The sequence below is a fragment of the Parasteatoda tepidariorum genome, chromosome 2 (assembly GCF_982258835.1).
Source record: "Parasteatoda tepidariorum strain Cologne lab strain chromosome 2, Ptep-v5.0, whole genome shotgun sequence".
NCBI lineage: Eukaryota > Metazoa > Arthropoda > Arachnida > Araneae > Theridiidae > Parasteatoda > Parasteatoda tepidariorum.
In genome coordinates, this window is record NC_141756.1 from 43,073,074 (window position 1) to 43,084,017 (window position 10,944).

At 25.8% G+C, this 10,944-nt stretch overlaps 1 protein-coding gene across 3 annotated transcripts in view; it reads left to right on the forward strand.

The window, feature by feature from the left end:
* The window catches only part of LOC107438596 (neuroligin-1), a 193,902-nt gene extending 190,314 nt beyond the window's left edge, over positions 1-3,588 (forward strand). For all 3 annotated transcript variants that reach the window (XM_087157250.1, XM_043053825.3, XM_043053821.3), the window contains exon 8: positions 2,235-3,588. Coding sequence is in view for 1 of the 3 variants with exons in the window: in XM_043053821.3 (XP_042909755.2) it covers positions 2,235-2,271 (37 nt within the window). In the remaining 2 variants the exon portion in view is untranslated. The remainder of the gene's footprint in view (positions 1-2,234) is intronic.
* Positions 3,589-10,944: the final 7,356 nt, after the last annotated feature.

Genomic DNA, 10,944 nt, shown 5'->3' on the forward strand with positions numbered 1-10,944 from the left:
AAAAAAATTTTAAAACTGCTCAAGATATGAGCAATAAAAGTATTTCTCTCATACTGTGCATCCACACGAAAAATTAAGATTTGTTTTTTCTTAATTTGTAGTGAATCACATCTAATAAAAAAGTCGGATTTGAATATGGATTTTTGCACTTATTAAAGGAAAGCTCAAAATGTTACGGGGTTTTCCACAAATTTCCTTTTGTACTATTAAAAAATATTTATCAAGAATAACGTCGGCATTGTTGAAGATCACGCCCCCTTAAAAGTATCTTTTCTTTCGAATGTTTTCCTTCTTAATACAATCATACTTCGTTGTATGACTGTTCATTGTAAAGTATTATCATTTGTTATTTAACAAATGATAAGAAATGATACACAAACATATTTGCAGACAACTCCTTATCATTCTGAATTTCCTTTAAAAACCACAAAAACTGATTAAAAAGTGCTTGTTGGAAATTTTGAATTTTTAAAATATTCAAATTGAATTTTTTGCCAAATACGATTCATTATAAAATTTTTAAATAAATGTTAAATTTTCGTAGCACATGCGCAATATAAAAAACTACTTTAATCACCTATATAGTGCGCAATTTTCCACGAATGTTATTTAAACTCTGAAGCAAAAATTCTGAAATTAATTTTAAATTGCTCTAAAAATTTTGTTTAATTTTATAGAATATTTTTAGAGTTATAGCTAAAAAATGTAGGACAAAAAATTTGTAAAGTAATATAATATCTATATCTTCATAAATATTTAATCTAGGCTTTCAAAATTTTGTGCAATCCTTGCATATAATAATTAAAATAATTGTTACAAGTTACAAATTTATTGCGACATTGTTTGGCATAGGGTGTTCAAACACACTATTTTCTGTTTGCAATTTATTGGTGATCCCTCAAATCTCTAAAAGCTTTAAACTTTAATGATAGGCGTAAGAAATCTCATGATCTAAACCCAATCCTAGTGTGCACCACAGAGTGTCCAACTTGTTTGTTTGTGTCTTCCCCAATGGATTTTTTTCTTTTTGAGATTACAAAAGAAAGTGAATTACCCTGAGGCAAAAGCTTCAAAGTTACTGCCGATACACCAGACCTTTTTTGCGTGTAATCAATGATTGATGCTTTACAGTTGCGACGCATATACTACAGTTGCAAATGGCAAAAATGAACACCAGTTTTAAAACTTTCTTTTAAACAAAAATATCATCCAAAATCTTTGTGCAGTAAATTATGACTGTGAATTTTGAAGTTTTATTAATTATGACCTTTCTTACTTGCTTCAATATTACCGGGACCAATGTTTTAGAGTTATTGCCGATACACCAACCCTACTTGCAAACATTTGTTCACCCCCTTCCTTCTCGTTCCCGTGAAAATGACGGTGTGAGTTTTCGCTCGCTATTTCTCGCTCCTGTGATATTGACGGGCTGGAGTGTTCAGTAGCAATGCGCCAATAAGAATAAAACTAAATCATTTATTTTGCCCGGAAAAAAGTTTATTTCTCATTTTACACACCATATAGCAGTACCAGGATATTTTTAAGGTAACTGTAAATAGTTAGTTTACTTTAAACTAGGTACTAGCACTAATCAAATACATGTATTTGGCAAAATAGACACTTTTATGACCGTTTTCTTGAAAATTAACCGATCGTTAAGGGGTTAATAAATGAGTTGCTGTTGTGACGCAGATATTTCTGTTGCAAATCGCAAATTTGGACTTGGACAAATTTGGTTTTAAAACTTTCTTTTAAAGAAAACATCTAAGCAGAATCTTATGTGTGTAATAAATTATGACTGTTTACGGAATTCTCTCGCTAGTGTCTGTATATCTTGGGGTTAGTACTTCAGGGTAAATGCCGATCCACTAGATCTTCTTGCGGGAAATCGCTGATCCATGAGTTGTTGCGCATATACTACAGTTGCAAATTACAAAATTGAACACCAGACTTAAAACTTTCTTTTAAACAAATACTGTATATAAATCCTTTTTTTTAAAATACAGTACGACTGTTGTTGAACTCTCTCGCTGTGTCATTTAGCGAGCATATGCCATGTAGCGCTTCTGTATTGTGTTTCCAATCGTACATGCCAGTAAGATTCGTGCTTGTTATCATATTCTTAATATACAAGTAAACTATTGAACAATAATTCTGAATCATCCTGTATATGCTTATTATCTAACGAATATACGTACAAACTAAATATTTATATTGATATTATTCTTTTTCAGGCATTATAGGGATAAAAGAGAAGAAACCACGGTGTAGCCATAACTATTGATTAGTTTAGTTTTCAAATTTCAATAAACTGAATTATAAAATTAGTGTTATAAGGAAACACAATTTGGATAAAGAGTGAAGAGAAGGTAAAAGGTAAAGCAGATGGTGCTAAAAGATTTAAGAGGTTGTGCATCAACATTTCTCCATTTACATTTACCTAGAAACAAAATTACTCTTTACGAGTAAGATGCGAGAAGACTGTGTATGAAGTAAATAAGAAAATTTTGTATTAATAAGCTCGAAGGAGAATAATTAAGGTGAACTACTAAAAATGAATCGCATTATTTAAGTCCAGAACAAAATGTTGAGGCAATTAGGAAAATAAAGGCAACTGATAGAAGCTACAATTTGTAAAGTTTCAAGCTACAATTTTTAAAAGAAATACTACTCAAGTTTTGCACAGTGATGGATGTTTCTAAAATTATTCATTGTTACATGATGTGGTGTTTGAATGCTTAAAGAGGAGATTAATGTTATAAGAAACCTTCTATATTGGATGTTGAAAGCAAAATTATTACTTTTTGTCCACGTTATTGAGATTTTATTAAACACTACAAACAAGTCATTACATAAAATTCATTACATAAAAGTTATTCAGATGTTGTTTAAAATGTAACATATGTTTTTGAACATTTCCTAGTTTTAAAATTAAAAATTTAACTTTTTTAAGAACATAGCAATTAATTTCTCATACATAATAGTGAAAAAAACTAGTTTCTAACCAATTCATGAGACAGACACACTTTAATAACAATATGTTGGTATTATTTGAAACACAGATTATTTAATATGATTTATGAGATTAACATAATTTTAAACTCTTGTGCGTACTAGTGGAAAAATTTATTGAATAGCCAAACATTCTCCAATTAGACTTATTTTAATTACAATCCACTATTATTATCCACATATATATCTATATATATGTGTGTGTAATTAGTACAATATTGTCACAAAATGCTAATACAGTCTATAATAGTACGAGGGACTTCTTAACGTATGGAAACCTTATACAAACAAATTTATCTGAATTTTATATGGTCTAAATTAAATGATAATTTTAAATATGCATTCATGCACTTTAAATGAGACTTTACTTAATGTTTTAAAAACTGAAACAAAATCCCATTGGCGTCATAAATTTTTCCACTATCATGTCTTTTGCCACATATTAATAATAATCATTGTTTGCAAGTCTGTAATGTACAGATATATAGCTCTTAAACAAATTCACTTACATATGTTAATAACATTTAGGTTCCTTTTGTATAAAATATGAATAAGTCAATAAAAGTTTTAATAAAATATATGTTTCTTCTTTTCCTTCTTTACTAATGACAGACCATTTTATTCTAACAAACAATTATAATCGCTAAACTACTATATAAAATATAGTAATTTAACGATTAAAATAAGGCATTTATTTTAATCGTTAAATTATTATATTCTAATCATTTGCTTTAAGAAACAACTATTGCTGAACAATTATAAATAATTAAAACTTGAGTGTACTCAAAGTAAATAAAAAATTAAATTCTTCATGAAGAAAGTGTGTAGAATTCATATTGTCAGTAACTATTAAAATATAAATTGTCAAAAATTACAATATTCACAATGAATACACCAACAAGAAATATATAAAAGAGTTGGATTTAGAAAAATAGCTTTATTTTAAGAGATTTACTCTTTGAACAAAAAAATTTATATTTGGGTTTTTAAAAGATAAATTTTAACGATCAAATGTAAAAACTAAAATTAAAATTCTATACTTTGGATACATAATTTTGAAATTACGGTAAAGATACAAAACTTTTGGAAGGTTCTTCTTTTTCTTAGAATAACATAATTAGATTAGAACTAGCAATTATAGATCACAAACAATTAATTTGCTAAATTATAAATATAACGATTCATCATGAGATATAATTACCTTTTAAGTATTTTTAAAATGATTCTCCCAACCAAATTTATTATTTAACATAAATATGGCAAAATCTATGCTTTTATTTATTTATTTTCTTTTGCTTAAACTTAGGTTTTCAACAATCTGCATCTTTACAACAAAAGTTAAATGGTTAAAACGTACTAAATATATTTCATTTTCTAGTAGAAAAAACTTAATTTTGTTTAAATTTTCATCTTGATTTGTAAGTGACGCTTTGAGTACCTACCTAGTAAAAGGAACAAATGTAGTTAAATTGTTTGTATTCCAAGATTTTTTTACTGCGTTAAAATTTTAAAGATTTAAATGCATTGAGGAATCATAATTAATCCATGCATAGTACTGAAATGTTATTTTACGGTATGATTACCACAAAGACATTACTATATCAAAATGAAATAATTGAAACATGATAATGCAAACATAAACATAATACGAATTTAAAGCTGGATCCTATGACGTTATTATTGATCGTATGACGAGAATGGACTTCTGTCTGTTAATAAGTAAGTAATAAAATATTTAAGAATCTCATATTTCATTAAAAAAGTTATTTTTATTTTTTTTCGCATTAGAAAATATTTTTGTTCTACTTGAAAACTCAAAAAATTTTTGACTGAAATTTCAAATTACTCAAAATATCCTGAAGAGTTTTGTATATGAATACCTAAAATGTGAGTTAATAAAAACCATGTTTTTCAATAAAAATTAGTTTTAATGAGGGTAATGACATTTGTGAAAGGCAAGCAGAGGGCAACTAAACTATAGTTAACAACTGAAATACAAAAAAAACTTTTGTATATTCCAGATTAAAATTTTTCGAACAAAAAAGAAAAGAGTTTAGATTTTATTTTCAAAAAGCAATTAAGAGTATCAATTGTTTTTCTTAAGCAGGAACAAATATTTTGAAAATTTCTATATTGTATAATAATAAAATCACAGCTAAAAAAATTTTTGGTACTAAAAAGAACTATTTACGGCATTTAAACATTCATTGGTAATTTTTCAGTTGTTATGGTAATAGTTTACCGGATAGTCTGGTTTCCAAAATTATAGTTCTAATTACCACTTATTTAGTAAAAAAATGCAAAACTGAAAAATAACGGTTTTTATGCCACGCTTTAAGGTATCGCGATAAATTTGCCACATTTTATCACATACTATAAAACCATATTTTATTTCTAACTTTACCGAAATCATTACTAAAGCGCTTCGGTAAGAATTACCGAGATGGTTTTCTTCAAAGTAGAAGCATGATAAATTTTATCACATTCTGTTAATTTTGATCATATTTTTTTCCTCATTGTATACATCTCAGAATTTTTGAACATTGATCATTAAATTATTCTTAATTAAAATATTTTTATTCTTTTATTTTCACGTATTGTGTTACTTTTGAATTATTGTTAATTAATAAAATGTTAATATGCAATTTTATTACTCATTACACGATAAAATGACGTTTTCAGCAGTAATAATGTATTATCTAGATTGTTCATTACATATTTTTTTTTCAGAAGGAGGTTTCGAATTTCGGAAACGTTATTGAAATAGTTTTTCGTTTTTGACTCATTACCAATCGGAGGAGAAAAAAAAACACAGAAGCCATTAGTAAACTAAAAATTCCAATTAGCAACTTTTCTTTATCGATATAATAATCGAAGCAATGGGAATGAAATAACAAAAATAAATAGTTCTTTGTAAAAGAGTTTGCTTTTTTCTGTCCTTTTATTTCTTTTTTTATCTTTTCTTGATGTAAAGATACTGAGCTTTGTTATGGAAGTGACTCCATAAAGCTGTAATTTATAAGCATTCATTATAACGGTTACTGCATTGGTCATCATAATTTCCGCAAAAAATGTTAGTATTTTGCTGTTTTTATCCTAAAAATACGACTTCTTTCGTCTCTTTTCTTCATTTTTTCCCTTTTTATTACATTCAATAAATTACCTTTCGTAATTTACTTCAACCAAATAAATGCTCACACTTTTCGGCGTCATATAATTTATTAAGATAAGATTTTCTCTCTTATTTATATTATTATCTTATTATTGTTAAAATTATATTTTAAAAACGGTTAATTTAAACTAGGAAAACTGTTTAAAAATTATTAAATACTATAATTATTCTCATATAACGCATGATCATCATTAGAAGAATAATAATCTACAAAAACTTCTTGAATTGATATTTTGATGGTATCTATTTATTTTCAATTTTTAAACCTTGAAAATGAAATAAAATATCAATTTTACTCAATCCCTCTTGCACACTTCACTTACACTTTCTTTTTATTTTGACTATTGAAACAAAACTCTTCATTTGCACATTTTTAAGAAAAAAATCGGAATTCCTGAATTTAGATCTTTACAGGATTGACATTTAGGCAATTTAGTAAATATTGGACTATCTTAAATATTTCATTTCATTAAGTGCTTACTTCTTTATTGAGAAAAAAAAAGTATGGTCCAAACTACCAGAACATGTTAAAATTGACTGTGCTTCTGGCTCTATGTTAACACCAAAAAGCTCTGTAATTTCTACTGAAGTACTTTAGTAATGATTTTGGGGAAATTAAGAAAATTTGATTTTTTAATATATGACTAAATTTCGGTAAATGTGCTGAAATTAGGTAATTTTATCATGATACGGTAAAACATGATGCAAAAAAAAACATTCATTATTATTAATTTTTAGTTTTGAATTTTTATTAAATGTGCGGTAATAATAATGATAATTTTGAAAATCAGAATTTCCTGTCAACAGTTACCATATGAATAAAAAAATTACCAAATGAATTGTTTGAATGCCGTTATTTTTTTCCTTTATTAACCAGAAATGCCTTTATACAATACGGTGATTTAACTAGACTTTTCTTTTCCTTGAAGGAACCCATAAAACTAAATGTTTTTTATGTCCATAAGCATAGTATTAGGAAAAACTATTTATTACTGTAATGAAATTTTTTTATTAAAAAGTTAAATATTTGTAGATAAGTTTAATTGGAATATGTACTGTAATTTAGAAACACGAGTCTCTGTACAGTGACAGACGAAATTGAAATCGAAATTTAACTCTCGAAAACTGTAAAATTTTAGGTATTTTAATATTCTTTATTTGAATAAATTGTATTTTTAAGACACATAGAATTTTTTCTTCGGAAATTGATTTCAGAAAAAAAAAATTGTTAAAAAAAATTTCATGAATTTTAATTGATTGAAATAAAAAACGTTCTTTTCGAGGAATTTTCTTAAGCTAGCACTCAGTACAAAAAAGTTTATTTCAGAGTTCCTTTAAGCTTTGTATGTAGATTTTTCATGTTTGCTATGTATTGAATAAAAGCAAAGATCAAAAGGTAAATTTATTATTCTTATCAAACATCAAACAATAATGCTTAGAATTTTTTTTATAAAATTAATAATGAACAATACATTATCTTTCCTTCCATTTAACAGTATATTTAAACTTTTTTTTTAACATTTTAGTTCAAGGCGCAGATAAGACTTAAGTATGAATCTAATAGTTTAATTGTTAATATATATATTTAATAATAATAACTATCATAACTATAAACTCGTAAAACTTCCAAGAGTATTGAGACATCAAAAACAATATGTTAGAGTTTGATATTAGCGCACAAAAAGAAAATAAAAATACAAAAAATTCAAACTTTTGAAGTACTTTGAACCTCAATTACTTCAGATTAGCCTTCAATGATGTAAATCTGCTATTTGAATACAATACTTACTAAGAAACTAGAGTACCAATTAATAGGTGAACCTTTAAATTGAATACAATAAAAGAAAAACAATAACTATCATAACTATGAACTGGTAGAATACCTAAGATTATTCAGACATTAAAAACAATATGTTAGAGCTTGATATCACGCACAAAAAATAAAAAGATGTAAATGTGCCTTTTGAATTCAATAGTTACTAAGAATCTAATAAGAATCGAATTTAAATTGAATACATTAAAATACTACTACTAATAATAAAAATCATAAATATAAACATGTAAAATGCATAAGATTATTCAGATATCAAAAACAATGCGTTAGAGCTTTATATCAATCACCAAAATTAAAAATGATAAAAATTCAAAACTGGTGATCCTCGTGATTGAACTTCTGGTACTTTAGATTTCCTTTCAATGATAATGTAAATGTGCCGTTTGAATACAATACTTACTAAGAAACTATAGTAATAAATGATTGATGAACCGTTAAATTGAATACTAGTTGCCACAACCTATTACTTATTCAAAAAGCGGAAAAAAATATTTTGGCGATGCAAAAAAAGATAAAATTTTAATTTTAAGATGGATCACAGCATGACATCCGAAAATAAAATCTTTTTTTTTCAACGAGGAAATAATTGAAGGAAAAGAGAGAAAGTGATGAAATACTGAGTTTCTATAAGAAAACTTCAATATATTTTAAAATATTTTTTTTACTCTTAGAGTTGTACAACAATTCTTGTGTTAAAGAGAAGAGACTTATCATTTTGGTTGAAATAGTTTTTGTCAAAAGAAATAAGATCCGTTTTTCCTCTTATTTCGAAGTATATTTGAGAGATTAAAAAAAGCAATTCGGTATAAGAGATATACATTATATTATTTGTATTTCTAAATCTTTTTTGATTAAGAAGTTTCATTTCAGGAAGTGACGCGAAAAAAAATTATAAAACAGAAAACTAGTGACACTTTTTAAATTACATGGATTTGTTTTCCAATAAATTTTCAAAGTGTATTTCATGTTTTATTTATGTTGTACTTTGTATTATTTCGATGAATCTTCGTTTTGAAATTTTAAGCAAAACTATTTAGTTGTTTATGATTTTACTACATCATTTGTTACACTAATCAATATGCTTGCTTTCTGTTTTTACAGGCACGTGCTTGTTTTTTAATTCTCTCGTTTATTAAGAAAATAAATATTAGATTAATTTGCTTAAAATATGTATTTTTATTGTATTTCACTTACGCTTTGATATTTCATCTCTGCTTTGAACATCATTTGAGAACATTTTACTGTTTTTATTGGTTGTATTACAATTACATTTACTATTATCACGAATCATAATTTCATTAATTATTGACTAAGTTTATTAATTTCATTGTATTAAATAATTGTATTAATTTTAAGCGAAGATTTAAATATTTATCACTCGTTCTTTAAAATTGAATTTTTTTTTAGTATTAACAGATTAACATTTTCCCCCTTAGTCTCTTTATTATTTTTGAGCAAGAGGCTGATAATATTGTAACTATGTTCCAACTTCTTTCTTGTACCAATAACAGCAATAATTGTGAATTTAATTTCAAGAGCAATATGATGCCTTTATCAATTTCTTCATTATTATTTATATTTTTCACTTCTGTTGCTTTTTATTTGATTTTTTTTTAAATTTCGCTTTTAGTATGAACATTTATTTAGGGTAATATTTCGCTAGATAGCTATTGTTTTTTTAAATCGAAATATGAGTTTTAAGAGATAAAAGAAATGTTTACGCATCTTTTAAGTTCTCATACGTGTACTCAACAAATTCTGAGCATAAATAGAACATTGAAAACAAAGTGAGAAAAACATAATTGGACATTAAACTGATAAGTAGCCACCTTTTTTTAATGTCTAGGTGAGATAAAATAAACGGAATGCAATGCTTTGTCCAACTAGATTAACAAATTAAACTTCTTCCTGCGAAACTTCCTCCTATATGTAATGTAATTACCCTGAACTGTAAGTACTCTATTTATGCAAATTAATAAATTGAAACATTTGTATTGCATATTGCTAGAAATAGAAAATGTACCGAATTCAATTAAACGTTTCAGCTATATGATGATTATTAAAGCAAATAAAATAATATTCAAATCAACCAAAACTCATGAAGTAAAAGGGAAGGATTTATGAAGTCTCACATAAAATTAGATGAGAAATTTCAAACAGCTATTTTGGAAAATAAAGTATTATAAAATCATTTTCAGTTAAAAAAAAAAAAGAAATCTTAGAATTGTAATTCATCCGGGCATATTTTGAAATTGTAAACATTAATTATAAATTATGTTACATTATGCTTATTCAGTATAAATTCTATTTATTTTGGTTGTTAATTCCTGCAAATTACTTACCAACAAATTATTTCTTCTAAATATTGCTTAGTTTAAGGAATTCAATTCGAAAATATTCAAATAAAATATTTCTTCCACTATACTTTCTGATTTAGAAATTAAAACTAAGTTAATTATATTTCACATTATATTTCATAGCTGAAAATTAAAAAAAAATATTATTTTTCATAGTAGGAAATATTTTTTAACATCAAATACGATTGAAATAAATTATTTCTTCTACTATACTTTCTGACCTAAAAATTAAAACTAAATTAATTAAAATTTTACATTACATTTCATAGCTAATAATTAAAGAAATATATTTATTTTTGTGATAGGAAATATTTTTTTAAATTAATATTTATATAACGAGATTTAAACAGGGAGATTTGCAAAATAATGAACTTTGACACGAATAAGCTTAATTTACGCAAAAAGGCACATTTCAATGCATAATTTCATTACAACAGAATTCTCTCTTAAACCTTCTATTGACAAGACAATTCTTTTTACAAACGATCAGCCAACACACAATCGAGTCATTTAAAAGGTTTAATTTGCACAAATTTCTATAGCCAAAATTATTCCAAACGCTTGGAATC